Source organism: Macrobrachium rosenbergii, chromosome 54 (genome assembly GCF_040412425.1).
Source record: "Macrobrachium rosenbergii isolate ZJJX-2024 chromosome 54, ASM4041242v1, whole genome shotgun sequence".
Classification (NCBI taxonomy): Eukaryota; Metazoa; Arthropoda; class Malacostraca; order Decapoda; family Palaemonidae; genus Macrobrachium; species Macrobrachium rosenbergii.
This window is the reverse complement of record NC_089794.1, coordinates 53,846,714-53,863,228: the sequence shown is the minus strand read 5'-3', so window position 1 is coordinate 53,863,228 and position 16,515 is coordinate 53,846,714. Positions and strand designations below refer to the sequence as shown.

Here is a 16,515-nt window from a genome sequence, read left to right as displayed (position 1 = left end):
TTTATGGGAATAATACTCTATACAAAACTGGAAAAGTGCTACTATAAACTGAAGCTGCTCAGGAGGTAAGTATATGCAGCACATTAAGAACTTGCTCATCTTCTTTTCAATAGATGTAGCTGGGCCACTTTACGGAAATCACTTGACTGTTGCATAAAAATGCTGGCTGATTTTGGGGGTTTGACTTCTCAATCCTTTATCATCATTGTGCCAGTATTCAGAGTATGCAAGATAAATAAGTAGAGACAAAACGTAACATGACCGGATTGCAAACAAATGTCCAGATATGGACATTTTGTATGCATATTGGTCGATTGCTTGGCAACAGACTGGATTTGCCTGGACTTCGCAGTTGGTGATCCTGAGCTCAAGCCCTACTTAAACCTGAAAGAGTTAGCTGGCAAAACAAATCCTTACCGCTCATGTGAGACGGGGAGAGGGAGGGAGGGATTTTTGGGGAGCTTATTGTCTACCTGCTTAGTCAACAGCTACACCGGTCTGATCCCCCGTGGTCCGCCCCGTGGGTGCAGAGGGTGCCTGGGCCCTATCGCTCACAAGCGACGTTGAAGCCTTTATAAAGAAATAATCCCGGAAGCTTTAATTAAAAAAACAAGCTTTTGTTTACGCACACGAGAGTGCTACAGAGATCTGCATTAAGATAATAACGTGGGATTAAGTTATATTGGGAGCAGCTTTTGAAAAGGGGGCCGAGAATGGAAAGAGGACGAATTTTTAAAAAGAACATATTTTCACATGCATGTGAATGTTGCACATGCTGGGAATTGCAGGGGAACACTGATGTAGGAATAAAAAGAGTAAGTTGGTAAAAATATACTGAAGAAGAACCACTATATAGGACCTGCTGCGGCTCCGTCTACCACAGACGACGAGAGCGCAAATGCAGAAATGCTTATGAGAGAGAGAGAGAGAGAGAGAGAGAGAGAGAGAGAGAGAGAGAGAGAGAGAGAGAGAACCAATTCTGCACGAAATGCCCGGTTTAATTTTTTTTATTTGAATCCCATTTGCTTACACAAATTTTTCCCCCTCTATGTAAACTGCAGGATTGTATTCAAGGATTTTCATTTTCAGAAATCTCTTTGGGTACTGTATTTTCTATAAATATCTAAAAAAGGAAAAGACGATGTGAGGAAATAAGTCAGCGGGACCTAATTCGGAGAAACTGAGGTAAAAGATTATCATTCTATTCTGGGAGGAGACACTAAGTAAGCAGGAAAGGACAAGGCTTACATACTGTACACCTCTCGAATTTTGTGTCATTTTTCTTTTGCAAGAAATATGCATTTCCAGTTGAAACTGAACTTAGATATCCCTATGGAATCATCATTTTGGATTATGAGAAGAAGATGGGAATAAGAATAATCTAACTGGTTTCCTCACCCATCTGTGAAAATGCAGTGGTCCACTGGCGCTGATTTTCTTCGGCGGCCAATAGGTGGCGTTCACGACTTGCTTATAGTTAAAATTGCTGTAAATTTTTTGGTGGAGAAAGGACCGCATGGGGACCACGTGGCCGCCTTAAAGTATACGGAGGATTGAAGACATAATTAAAGTACCATTTCATTAATGGATCATTTTGATTCTGTTTCATAACATAATTAGTGGAAAATTCCCAATTATCGTTGGTTTAATTGCGAGGCTGAAATTGAACTCGTACTGAAGAGTAATTTAACCTTTGATCAAATGATAATAACTTTCTATAATCACATGACCAATATAGTTTAGTTTCATTTACATGAAACTAAGTCAAGACTATTGGACAAATCCTGTATTCAGACCCGAATCATTAAATTACAAAAGAAGTCATGAACAGGTCATGAAATCATTTTATCCCAGAATGACTTTCACAGAAGGCTAAAATAAAGGACAACAAATATCCACACTCATTGCAATGTCCCAGACGGAGGTGCCGTGTGCAACATGATAATAACAATAGGGTCAATACGGTAAAAGTTGCAATGAATGCAAGATTCGTCGGAAATAGCGAAGCAACCTTTCCTTCTAACTGGGTAAAATGTTGGTCATTGGGCTTCTAGTGACCGATTTGTAGGAAGTTACAATATTTTGCAGTTTTCTTGCAAGACGACAATGTTGCAAGCAAGGGAATCCCCGTCAATATAGCAGGGAAATAGCTCTAGGATTTTGTTCTGGGGCAAAACAGCTTTAAATTGAAATTGGATAAAATACAGTGTATTGGATTTCAGAAGGTCCAAACTAACTTTTAAAGCTTTGAGCTGGATAAAAAACAGCCTACTGAGACTCTGATGACAAATATGCATTCGAAATCACAATACACTGCAATTTGCTTGCAATACATCAAGGTTGCGGGCAAACTCGTGACAAACAAAATAGCAAGGCATAGAGGATGTTTTTGGGAAAGGAACCAGGTTTTGCTTCATATTAAAGAAATACCAAGACTGGAGCCCCTGGTAACTTTTAGGGTCCACAACAACTTTTCCTTCAAACTGCATCAAATACAAATGATGTTCGTCTGATGACGAATATGTATAGAGGTTTGCAATGTTTCAATATCCTTGCAATATGGCAATGTTGCAAGCAATAAAAAAATGCAAAGTAGCAACCTTATCATGACTGGAGCAAACCAACTATTCATTTTTGGAATAAAATGCAGTCTAATGTTCTCCTATGCATGGAAAATTGCAATATATTGCAATAAGGAATGTTGCCAGCAAGGGAAAATTCGCCAAAATGGCAAGGCTGTAGCTTTGGGACTTTTCCTCTTGGCAAAGATAGTTTTGCTCCAGGCTTGATAAAATGCAGTATATTGACCTTTTAATCACGAATATGCAACAGAAATTCCAATATATTGCAATGCCCTTGCGATGCGGCAATGTTCAAAGCCAGGCAAAATTGGCAAAATGGCAAGGATATAGACTAAAATTTTTTTTCGTCGAAAAAACCGACTTTTCCTTCAGACTGGATCATTAGTATGCCTCGAAATTGCAATATATCGCAATTTCCTTGCAATAAGGCAATGTTTTCAATCAAACCAAGATTCGTCCGAAAATGCAAAATATGGCCTAAGGATTTTTTCTACTTGCCAAACTGATCTTGCTTTTGAACTGGACAAAACGCAGCTTATTGGCCTTCAAATGACGAATATACATGACATTGCAATTGCAGAATACTGCTGATTTATACCATTAGGCTCCCATTATCAAAGCAGTTATGACTGAATCCTTTTCAATATTGTAAAATTAATGAATGGTAATTTTCAGTAATTATGGAGAATAAAAAAAAGTTTGCAGTCAATAATATCAATTTTCCTTTTAAGAATGAAATTAATGATGACTTGGTGCAATTTTCTTCAAATAAAACTTATTATTCCAACTTGTGTTTCTGTCATCATATATTATCTTCAACTGCTCTGTGGCAATTCATGCCTTTATTACCACAATAGTCCTTCCCTCCTCCCTTCCTTCCTCCCTTCCTCCCTTCCTCCCTTCCTTCCTTCCTTCCTTCCTTCCTTCCTTCCTTCCTTCCTTCCTTCCTTCCTTTCCTTCTTGCACTGAATACTTTTCAGATGTTCTAGTATCATAAAATTGTGATTAATTAGTCTTCAATTTCAACAGATGAGTTTAGGAGGAATCTGTATTTGATCTGTTTGTGATGATTATATCTTAAGCACTAACTGTATGGTTCGTTAATCTTGAAGGATATTGAGTACGTAAATAATGAGAAAGTAATGAGTCATTCCTTCTACTCATTTTATTTTTTCATAGGGTTCCCTTCCCCAAAATCAAAAAATGATGTAGACTGCATGTATTGTTTCCTGCAAGTATTTGTTCAGAGCAAAAGACGGCGAGACCCTTGCGTCTAAGAACAGTAAGAGCAGAGTTGTCGGAACTGCCAATCTCTACAGCTTTTGAAGTTGATGAATTAAAGATAGTTTATTATTTAAAGCAGTCTGTAGTAGATGTAGAAACCTGAAAATAAAATAAATAACTTTTTATTCCATCATCTTTTGCTCAGAACTGTAAAATTCTTGTCCAAAATGCAGTGTTGAATCTTGTCATGTTGGTGTACCTGGATGTCCATGTCGTCTATGACGTGCCTCGTCATTTTCGCTGTGGGTGGTGATTTTGGTGTCATTTTTCCTTTTTATGAATTATTTATTCCCAGTTGATGTTGTATTTTAGTTATCTTAACAAATTAACATCTTAAATAATGAGGAAAAGCTTATTATAAAAATAACTCTATCTCTCACGCCCATCTTGAAAATGCAGTTGTCCACTTGCGCTGATTTTCTTAGGTGGCCAATAGGTGGCGTTCACGACTTGCTTATAGTCAAAATTGCTGTACATTTTTTGGTGGAGAAAGGACCGCATGGGGACCACGTGGCCGCCTTAGAGTATACGGAGGATTGAAGACGAAACTGAAATCCGATTTCATTCATTATTTTGATAGATTTTTCTGAGATAATGAAAGAAAAATTCCCATTGGTCGCTTTTTAGGAAAAGAGAATGAAAGTGAACTCAAAATGAAACGAAATATTTAGCCTTTGAACACATTATTAACTACCTATAATCACATGACCTACACAGTTTAGTTCCTATATATAAAACTGAATCAAGACTATAAGCAATTGCTATATTTGTACCCATTTGATTAACCTACAAAATAAGGATATGAGAATGACCTGCAATCATTTCCTGTCATGAACACGTTCTCAGGGGATATTATCATGAACATCAATAAACATCAAAATAACATGGTAAAATTATACTATATTAATGGGATATTCATATGTGAACTGAGGACCAGAGAGAGAGAGAGAGAGAGAGAGAGAGAGAGAGAGAGAGAGAGAGAGAGAGAGAGAGAGAGAGGGATGTTCCTTGATGCAGAATGCTCTACAGTGCGTAATAAAAAGAATGACATTATTATAGAACAGAGTTATGATGACGTCACTTGCCAAGAGTTCTAAGACGTTTGTGGAAGTCTGTGGAAAGACATTTGTACTGATGTAACATCTATTGATGTAGAATGTAAAGAGGGGGAATGAAAGGAATGTTATATTTGAATGTTTGCCACCGTCCCTCGGGCAGTGCTGTAGAAGATTCAGAGAATCCTTCTGGTGATTCTTCAGGTGATTAGTTTTGGTAAGCTGACCTATATAGCTGTCGCATTACTAAGATACAGTCAGGTAGGATATGGTTGAGAGAGAGAGAGAGAGAGAGAGAGAGAGAGAGAGAGAGAGAGAGAGAGAGAGAGAGATTCGAGAAACACTTCATTAATACTCATTACATATATCTCTATCTATCTCTGACTTTTTATTGAACAGCAAGAAACATGATTGGTGTCCGTGAATCTATATGTTAAATGATATCATGGAAAAATAATGACAAACACGTGTGAATAATAATAATAATAATAATAATAATAATAATAATAATAATAATAATAATAATAATAATATAATAATAATAATCAACAAGGCAAAGGAAAGCTGAGAAGGAAATGAAGTTGAAGAAAGGAGAGTAATTGAAAGTGGAAAGACAATTCAAGTGTTGAACCTCTGGACAACAGAATTTGGGGGAAAAGTAGGGCCAGAGACAATACAGAAATGGTCAATGAAATCCTGTAAGCCTTTATTATTATTATTATTATTATTATTATTATTATTATTATTATTATTATTATTATTATTATTATTATTATTATTATTATTCAGAAGATGAAGAACCCTATTCATATGGAACAAGAAGCCCACTAAAGGGCCGTTGACTTGAAACTGAAGCTTCCAAAGAATATTAAGGCGTTCATTTGAAAGAAGTAATATTTCATATTTATCGATATCTTATAATTATTCCTTCCTCTTGGTAATATACAAGAATGTGCTTTGTATTTTAAATGTATTCAACCTGGGGCAATAATGATTTAGGAAAATGTCATTAAAACTGCTGTTTGATTTCGTTCTACAATAAATGAAAATTTGATTATATTTGACTTCAAAAGGCGATGCTAAAGTTTCAAAAATTTTCCAGCTCCTGGAAGGACAAAATAGAGAAATCATTGGCGCATGAGCCCAACGCTGCTATGGCTCAGAAAAATGCAAATTTCAAATTTTCCAAAAACAAAATCTGATTAAAAAAAGGCGAAGATTTTACAGATGAATTCAGTGAACAATTTTATGTTCATGAAAATGTGGACTACATGGCGGAGGAGCAGAATGGAGTCGACGTTGCAGCCTTCGGTGATTTATAAAGCGGGAATGTTTTTAATACTGTTATGTTTGGAACGAAGTTCTGCACTCGGGATAAGCACGGGAAGGAATCAGGAGGAGAGGAGGACCCTGGAATGGAGACTTTCGAGGACTTTCACGAGAAGAAAGCAGAGAGAGAGAGAGAGATGAGATTCGAGAGAGAGAGAGAGAGAGAGAAAGAGATTCGATCTGCCAGAATTACTATTTGGATCAACAGATCTGTGAAGTCTCACAGGAATGAAGAGGACTTTTCGCCGCCTTCGAATCCTTCCTTCAGTCAGTCTCCAGTTCCTGGAGGCACGAGAGAAACGCCATGTATATCAGGAAAGGAAAGCAAAGGAGGAATGGTTGCAGCGATGCTGAAATGGCCTAAAACCTTCAGAGTCTTCCTTGAAAGTGCTTCAGAATCATTCGGTCTCAGCTCCTGGAAGGGCGAGAGAGAAGAAGAGCCATTCGCGGATGCCCCAGCGCTAGAGCTCAGTGGAACTCCAACTTCATTCTCCAGAAGCAAGCTCCGAAATCCTTCGAGTCTCCTTGAAGCCTTCGGAGGTTTGATGTCATATTCAAAAAGTAGGGATAAGGAGGGCCTGAACCACAAGGCAGAGGGGCCCGAAGGCGCCCTAAGGATGCCTTCCTTGAAGGCACCCTTGACTGGGAAGATCCTCCTCAGAGGCTGCTTCCTGGAGGTAGGCAGGTTTCCTGCCAGGCTGGGGAAGCGGGCCTGGGGAGGGCCTGAACCACAAGGCTGAGGGGCCCCAAGGCGCCCTAAGGAAGCCTTCCCTTTGAAGGCAGCCTTGACTGGGGAAGATCCTCCTCAGAGGCTGCTTCCCTGGGGAAAGGGCCTGGCAGGTTTCCTGCCAGGCTGGGGCTGGGGGAAGGGCCTGGGGAGGGCCTGAACCACAAGGCTGAGTGGCCCCAAGGTGCCCTAGGGAAGCCTTCCCTTGAAGGCAGCCTTGACTGGGGAAGATCCTCCTCAGAGGCTGCTTCCCTGGAGGTAGGCAGGTTTCCTGCCAGGCTGGGGAAGCGGGCCTGGGGAGGGCCTGAACCACAAGGCTGAGGGGTCCCAAGGTGCCCTAAGGAAGCCTTCCCTTGAAGGCAGCCTTGAGTGGGGAAGATCCTCCTCAGAGGCTGCTTCCCTGGAGGTAGGCAGGTTTCCTGCCAGGCTGGGGAAGCGGGCCTGAGGAGGGCCTGAACCACAAGGCTGAGGGGACCCAAGGCGCCCTAGGGAAGCCTTCCCTTGAAGGCAGCCTTGACTGGGGAAGATCCTCCTCAGAGGCTGCTTCCCTGGAGGTAGGCAGGTTTCCTGCCAGGCTAGGGAAGCGGGTCTGGGGAGGGCCTGAACCGCAAGGCTGAGTGGCAACAAGGTGCCCTAAGGATGCCTTCCCTTGAAGGCAGCCTTGACTGGGGAAGATCCTCCTCAGAGGCTGCTTCCCTGGAGGTAGGCAGGTTTCCTGCCAGGCTGGGGAAGGGCCTGGGGAGGGCCTGAACCACAAGGCTGAGGGGCCCAAGGTGCCCTAAGGAAGCCTTCCCTTGAAGGCAGCCTTGACTGGGGAAGATCCTCCTCAGAGGCTGCTTCCCTGGAGGTAGGCAGGTTTCCTGCCAGGCTGGGGAAGCAGGCCTGGGGAGGGCCTGAACCACAAGGCTGAGTGGCCCCAAGGCGCCCTAAGGAAGCCTTCCCTTGAAGGCAGCCTTGAATGGGGAAGATTCTCCTCAGAGGCTGCTTCCCTGGAGGTAGGCAGGTTTCCTGCCAGGCTTGGGAAGCGGCCTGGGGAGGCCCTGAACCACAAGGCTGAGTGGCCCCAAGGCGCCTAGGGAAGCCTTCCCTTGAAGGCAGCCTTGACCTTCCCTTGAAAGCAGCCTTGACTGGGGAAGATCCTCCTCAGAGGCTGCTTCCCTGGAGGTAGGCAGGTTTCCTGCCAGGCTGGGGAAGCAGGCCTGAGGAGGGCCTGAACCACAAGGCTGAGGGGACCCAAGGCACCCTAGGGAAACCATCACTTTAGGGTACTTTTGTCAGGGGAAGGACCTCCTCAGATCCTCTGATGACGTCATCAAGTGAGGAGAAAAGAAAGTGAGGAAAAATATGGTTTTTCTTCTCACGTGATAACGATGACGTCATTACAACCACTTTTAATAATAATAATAATAATAATAATAATAATAATAATAATAATAATAATAATAATAAGGCCCTGGAGGTAGGCAGGTCTTTCTGAGGCTGAGAGAAAAAGTGTGAGTGAGTGTTAGTGAGTAACAGAGGCGTTAGTCTAATTTGCAGTCTAACAAGTGTCAGTCTTTCATACATCAGTCTAATGGCATCAGTCTAACAAGTGTCAGTCTAATGATCATCGGTCTAACAAGAGTCAGTGAGCATCAGTTTTGCATGCATCAGTCTAATGTATGCCAGTCTTGCATGTGTCAGTCTAATGAGGTCAGTTTCGCATGTGTCAGTCTAATGAGGTCAGTCAGTTCTTCTCAAGTGTCAGTCTAACAAGCATCAGTCTTGTGAGCGTCAGTCTAATGAGTCAGTCAGTGGGAATGAGAAAAAGTAACAAGTGTTAGTCAGTCTTGCGAAGTATCAGTCGAACAAACGTCAGTGAGCATACGGTAAGTCTTGAGCATCAGTCAAATGAGAACAAGTCAGTCTTGCAAGTTTCAGCCTAATGAGTGTCAGTCTAGTGTCAGTCTTGCAGTCAGTATTGTGCCAGTCTTGCATGTCAGTCTAACGAGCATAAGACTAACGGCGTCAGTCTAATTCAAAGCGCCAGTTTAACGAGTGACAGTCTAACCAGCATCAGTCTTGCAAGTGTCAGTCTAACGAGTGTCAGTCTAACATCCTAGTGTCAGTCTACGTCAGGGTCATTCTAGCGAGCGTCAGTCTTGGGAGCAGAAGTCTAATGAGTCAGTTATGGGTATGGGGTGAGGTGTGGGAGTGGTGGGATGTGGTGGGGTGTGGGTGTGTGGGGGTGTGGATATGGATGTGGCAGTGTGGGTAGGGATGATGTGGATGAGTGTGGGGTGTGAGTGTGGGGTGAGGTGTGAGTATGGGCGTGGGGTGTGGATGTGGATGTTTGGGGTGCAGATATGGATGTTTGGAGTGTGGATACTGGTGTGTGGTGAGGTGTGGGTATGGGTGTGGGCTTGTGGATATGGATGATTGGGGTATGGATATGGGTGTGTGAGGTGTGGGTATGGGTGTGGGGTGTGAATATGGGTGTGTGAGGTGTGGGTATGGGTGTGGGGTGTGAATATGGATGTTTGGGTTGTGGTACCGGTGTTGGGTATGGTGTGGGTATGGGGGTGTGTGGTATGGGTGGATGTGAGGTGTGGGTATGGGTGAGGTGTGCTCTCTCTCTCTGTGATATGATATGGGTGTGATGATGGATGTGGATATGGGTGTGGGGTGAGGTGTGGGTGTGGATGGGATGGGTGTGGGGTGAGGTGTGCGATATGGGTGTGGGGTGAGGTGTGCAGTGGATGTGCAGGTGTGGATATGGGTGTGGGGTGAGGTGTGCAGGTGTGGATATGGGTGTGGGGTGAGGTGTGCGGGTGTGGATGTGGATGTGGAGAGAGAGAGAGAGAGAGAGAGAGAGAGAGAGAGAGAGAGAGAGAGAATACCTGACCTTGATGTCATGACGAAATTGAATGATGCCACAAAGAACAAAAAATAACCTTCATTAATAATTAAAAACAGAGACTATAATATTTCTAAAGTAACTTATTTTTCTTTATTATTGTATCAGTTCTAAAGTGAAAATGTTTCACGTGTACAAGTGTGTGTGTACATGTGTGTGTGAGTGTAGGTGTAGGGAAGGTGTTTTTGAGGGGTGTAGGAGGGGGGGTGTGTATGCAGGCACCAGGAAGGATTCAAAATTCAAATCTAATCAGCCTCCCATAACGTCTCCGGTTCGCCTGCTCCCAATGCTTAAAAGGCTCTGACTTCGACCTCAGCTGTAGTCTACAAACCATGACAAAAGGCAACACTTAGTTTAGTGTCGTCGTTCGGACTTCAGTTTAGTGCAAGTGACTTTAGTCTCCGTGACTTGCACTTGCAACGAGTGCAAGGATCACTACTTCAGTTAAGTGTGAAGTCAGGATCGAAGTCTTACGTACGAAGGCAGTTGTCATGAGCATAGCATTTCCACTAACCGCTTTCTCTGGACTCTAGACATGACCTCCTCTCTCTCTCTCTCTCTCTCTCTCTCTCTCTCTCTCTCTCTCTCCCTCTCTCTCTCTCCATAAACCTCTAAACAACGAAAGTAATGTAATAAAATATCGAAGGATTTCACAGGAAAAAAGCAGACTGAAATGGCATCAATAATAATAATAATAGTAATAATAACACCTGATTAAAGGGTCAAAATCGTTAAATTTGTCATAATTGTTAATGATTAGAGTGGAAATTATTTTCTAATTTGAAAAGGATTTTGACGTTCATGTCCTCAAATGATGTGTAAGGGAGAGGCCAAGAAGCCGTGCTGGCATAAGACCAACTCAGTCTATAGCAAAAAAAAATATCCGCTGGTTTCTCATGTACCAAACTCGTTAGTCGACTGTTGAGGGTCGTTGGCGTGGGGGGAGGGGAGATGTGGAAAGAGCAAGACTGAAGGAATCTTGGGACAAAAGCCTAGACCTATAAGGCTAGACTGACCATTAAAGACTGATGAAACAACTGGTTCACCGGACAGGCTTTGCAAATGAATCCATCAGAATGGAACAGGATCTAGAATTGAAGCCAAGCGCTAGGACCTATGAGGTCATTCAGCGCTGAAACAGAAATTGACAGCAAAAGGCTCGAAAGGTTGAGTAACAGGAGGAGGAGGAGGAGGAGGAAAAACTTCAAAGCAGTTGCAGAGGGCTGAGGAAAGTAAGATGGAAGAAAGAGAATATGAAAGGAGGTACAGTAAAAGGAACGAAAGGGGTTGCAGCTAGGGGCCTCCTTAAGAAGGCACACTCCAAAGAACCTTAAGTAATGCCTACAGTGCACTGCAAGAGGTGCACTGACGGCACTACCCTTATACGGGGGAGGTGACCCATCAGAGACCTAGCATATATATATATATATATATATATATATATATATATATATATATATATATATATATATATATATATATATATATATATATATATATATATAAATCACAATCTGATGAATATGATAGGCCTATTTGAGCACTGTTCCAGGCGAGCTACTTACATCTGTGGCGTCCGAGCAGACCACTGGGTTCTAACCTCCCCCCGAAGTATTTATCAGGGGCTTAGAAGGGGAGATTTTTTCGTGTTCAGTCTCCCAAGATTCTGGCAAAACTTTCGTCATTTTTTGAAAGGTAAAAATGATAAGTGTGTAGAATAATCAATGTTAAAATAAAGAAAAATTAAGCAATAAAAAAAAAACAATAAAGAACTCTCGGCAAAATGCTCGAGTGATGCTTCCAGCACAATACAATAACGTAAACGAGATCGTTTCTTCACTAATCTCTAAAGACTCTTACCTCAGTGTTGCACGACGCTTGATCAAAGCTGATCTTACGAAAAGGGGGAATGATGAACAGGGGAATGAAACGAGAAAAAAATATAGGTCAAAAGAACGACAAGACAAATAAAGTATACAACACACTCATTAAGAAAATTACTGAATACAACATACAAAGAAATTTGAGAAGATATTTTTTTAAATTTTGAAATTGTAAAATAAAAAAAAGCAAAAAAGTAAAAAATATGCCGAAGTTTCTTCAGAGCAATCGACTTTTCTGTACATCGTACAATCAAGGACACCGAAAATAGATCTACCTTTCGATGGTCTCGGTATAATATTGTATCAGCCGCGGCCAATGGAACTTTAACCACGGTCCGGTGGTGGCCTGGCCTATATCGTTGCTAGACGTACGGTTATGGCTAACTTTAACCTTAAATAAAATAAAAACAACTGAGGCTAGAGGGCTGCAATTTGGTATGCTCAATGGTTGGAGGGTGGATGATCAACATACCAGTTTGCAGCCCTCTAGCCTCAGTAGTTTTTAAGATCTGAGGGCGGACAGAAAAAGTGTGGACAGAAAAAAGTGCGGTTGGACAGACAAAGCCGGCAAAATAGTTGTCTTTTCAGAAAACTAAAAGACTATGGAAGAAATGAACAAAAGTATGAATAACCCATCCAGAGAAAAACCAAACGCAACATGATTAAAAAGTGAAAGCAGAAGAAACATCACAAAACATACCTTTGAAGAAACTGAAATTTATTAAAAAACTGCCTGAAATTATTTAAGAAAGGTTGATAAAAGGGAATATAGCCCAAAAATACCAAGGGACAAGGAATAAGAAGATAAAACGAAAGCAGAAGATAAAAAAAAAATGTACGGAAAGAAGAGAGTTGTTGACGTCAGGGAAGAATCATTCAGAAGAGTAGGAAGAAGGGAACGTAAAGCAACTTGAATAATGGGGCATGTGACGTCAGAAGCAATCAAGCACAAGGAGGACAAAACATTTTAACATGAAATGACAAAATATATCAGAACAGAAAAAAGAAGCAGAAGTGAGATATTACGAGGAAAAAAAAACTCTTCTAATAAATCTTGGAATCAGACCCAAAACAACAGCATGAAAGTAAATCAGGTGCAAATGGAAACATCTCTAAAGCTGCAAGGAGGAAAAGCAATTCGTTTGAGAAGAGTATAAAAAGAGTAAGGGAACGGGGGTATGTGAAGGAATTTATAGGCAAACTTGTCGTCAGAGCATATTCAGAACTGAAGAGGTGAAAACCCTAAGTTTGGCTAGCATGTGTGTGGCAACCACGATATAAAAGTCACTGAAGAGACTTGTAATCAGCGTATCAACAGAACTTGAGCTAAAAGACCGTGGTCTGGCTACCAAGTATGAGACAACAGCACTGCAATATATATATATATATATATATATATATATATATATATATATATATATATATATATATATATATATATATATATATGTATATATGTATATATGTATATATACATATATATATGTATATGTATATATATATATATATATATATATATATATATATATATATATATATATATATATATATATATATATATATATATATATATAATATTATATACATACATATATATATAAGAGCAGGATGCAGAGAAGGGGAGATGAGTAGGCGAAAAGATCCTAACCTTTCCTGGAATGCTGTGTCCTGACCTAATCAGGCCTTACCTCCCTAACCTGATTTAGGGGCTTCCTGCTTTGACCTGGCTGGGGAGTCTTCGCCCTTCTGGACCCCCAAGTAACACCGAATATCACTGTCTCCTCACTCTGCATACTATCTCAAATATATATATATATATATATATATATATATATATATATATATATATATATGATATAATATTTTATATATATATATATATATATATATATATATATATATATATATTGATATATATATATATATATATATGATATATATATATATATAGATCAATATATATATATATATATATATATATATATATATATATATATATATATATATATATATATATATATATATATATATATATATGAATTATATATATATATATATCTATATATATTGTATATGATATATATATATATATATATATCAATATATATATATATATATATATATATATATATATATATATATATATATATATATATATATATATATATATATATATATATATATATATATATATATATATATATATATATATATATATATATATATATATATATATATATATATATATATATATATATATATATATATATATATATATATATTTATATATATATATATATATATATATATATATATATATATATATATATATATATATATGTATATATATATATCCCATATATATATATATAGATACCATTGGTGTGAAAAAGTTTTAATTCCTCAGCAAAACAAGCAATCAGAAAGGCACTAAAGCAGACAGCTTGGTATGGTTTTCCTTTATTCAGGGCGGCCTACGTTTCGAGATCCTTGTCTCATCCTCAAGGCTAAAAATACAAAGTAAAATATACAAATACAGCAAAGAAGATTTAGGATATATGTACAAATAAAACATGATAAAGTAAAACATCAGTAAAAAGTAAACCTAAAATAAAATTGTTAAAAAAAAAAAAGAGAGAAAGAAATAGAAAGTTGCATTTTAACTAACAGACCTTATTCCTCGAAGTTCAGTTGCTGTATGAAAAACAATAAACATAATATGGGGTGTGGTTTAAGCTATATACAGGGCGTGGACGAGGAATGATTGTTCAAAGAAGGAACAAATTTTTGATCTTAAGACGATTCAAGAATAGAATAGGTGGTGTTCGTGTTGACTAGTTAGTATAATCTTAAAATCATTATAGTTTATTTTACTTTTTGCATAGTTTTATGTGGTTTCTAATATTGGATGTTTCGGGATTGAGACAACTTGCACCCAGTGCAATGTGACGCATATATTGGCGTTAGCTTTCGCACTGGTGCAAGTTGTCTAATCCCGAAACATCCAATATTAGAAACCACATAAAACTATGCAAAAGTAAAATAAACTATAATGATTTTAAGATTATACTAACTAATAACACGAACACCACCTCCCTATTCTTGAATCGTTAGCATCAAAAGCTTGTTCCCTTTGAACAATCATTCTTCGCCACGCCCCTGTATATAGCTTAAAACCACACCCCACCTTATGTTTATTGTTTTTCATACAGCAACTGAAATATATAGGAATAAGGTCTGTTAGTTAAAATTTTCTATTTATTTCTATATTTTTTTTTAACAATTTTATTTTAGGTTTACTTTTTACTGATGTTTTACTTTATCATATTTTATTTGTACATATATCCTAAATCTTCTTGCTGTATTTGTATATTTTACTTTGTATTTTTAGCCTTGAGGATGAGACAGATCCAAAACGTACTGCTGTGAATAAAGGAAAACCATGTACAAGCTGTCTGTTTAGTGCATTCAAATTGCTATATATAGATATATATATATATATAGTATATATATATATATAAACTAGTATAAAGATACTATTATATATATGGGAAATAGATATATACCGTTATATATAAACCTATTTATATATATTTATACATATATATATACATACATACATATATATAAGAGTGGATGAAGAGTAGGGAGATGGGTAGGCGTGAAAGATCTAAACCTTTATTGGAATGCTGTGTCCTGGATTCCAACCAGGCCTTACCTCACTAACCTAATTTAGGGCGCTAAAGCTTTGACCTGGCCATGAGTCTTCATATTCTGGACCCTCCTCTGTATATATATATATATATATATATATATATATATATATATATATATATATATATATATATGAATAACTTTTCCTGTAATACTACAGTGTAATATGAATATAAGAAGGCCCATAAAACACTATTTAAACATTGAAACCATATATTTCAGATACTTGCTTCTATGGACCCCTGTTCACTGGTTACTGGTCTATGGACAGGTGGGAAAGTTACAATGGTATATATACAAAAATATAAAGGTGTGGCCTTGGGCCTCGATGGTATGGAGGTGGCGTTTCTTAGGAAGGAGGAAAATATAAATTCCTGGTGGCCCAAAACCACTAGGAATTTGGTCATTCTCCTAAATCCTAAGAAACGCCACCTCCATACCACATCGGGAGGCCAAAGGCCACACCTATGTTTTTGTATATATACCATTGTAACTTTCCACCTGTCCATATTCTACCAGTGAACAGGGGCATGAAGGGGTGTGTCCTGAAATATATGGTTTTCAATGTTTAAATAGTGTTTTATGGGCATTCTATATTCATATTACACTGTAGTATTACAGGAAAAGACATTCATTTTTGCCATTATGGAACATCACAGTTTACGCCAGATTTTCGGCTTCAACCCAGCTGTCAAGCACATCTTTAGACAGTCGAACGGCTAGGACATGGGTTACACAAGAGGAAGAATCAGAGAAATTTTCTACAAGAATGCCTGCAGGAACAAGTTTCTCCCAAAATGTAAAGTTTCACGCGTTGGACATCGAGAGTCAGACCCATTTCGGACTCCATCCGCACATTCCTCCAAGACAGAATACAAGCCACACACCAAGACATCTATGTGATTAGAAGAAAAATAAGTGAGCTAGCCACGTCACTTCGCCTCATGTGCAGGGATGATGGTATGTACAGATATCTTTCATATTTTGTGCTATCAGGTGCTATTGAAAACAGTGAGTCCCACTCCAGAAATTTGTGCTACAAATT

The 16,515-nt window shown here is 38.9% G+C and overlaps 1 protein-coding gene and 1 pseudogene across 1 annotated transcript; one reads left to right on the top strand and one right to left on the bottom strand.

Annotated features, from left to right (window-relative positions):
- The window catches only part of LOC136834682 (uncharacterized), a 42,649-nt pseudogene extending 35,512 nt beyond the window's left edge, over positions 1-7,137 (top strand).
- A 2,007-nt stretch (positions 7,138-9,144) lies between these two features.
- LOC136834681 (uncharacterized) lies at positions 9,145-13,549 on the bottom strand. Its single transcript, XM_067097270.1, has 2 exons — positions 13,454-13,549; positions 9,145-9,594 (listed from the first exon to the last, which is right to left on the bottom strand). The coding sequence occupies exons 1-2, from the start codon at positions 13,547-13,549 to the stop codon at positions 9,145-9,147; spliced, it is 546 nt and encodes a 181-aa protein (XP_066953371.1).
- Positions 13,550-16,515: the final 2,966 nt, after the last annotated feature.

What these genes read in the sequence shown, in the direction of transcription:
- LOC136834681 (XM_067097270.1), bottom strand. Translation starts at nt 13,549, where the DNA reads ATGCAGAGTGAGGAGACAGTGATATTCGGTGTTACTTGGGGGTCCAGA. An exon ending in GCAGGAAGCCCCTAAATCAG is followed by an intron (nt 9,595 to 13,453) that starts GTTAGGGAGGTA and finishes ATCATATCACAG; the next exon opens with AGAGAGAGAGCACACCTCAC.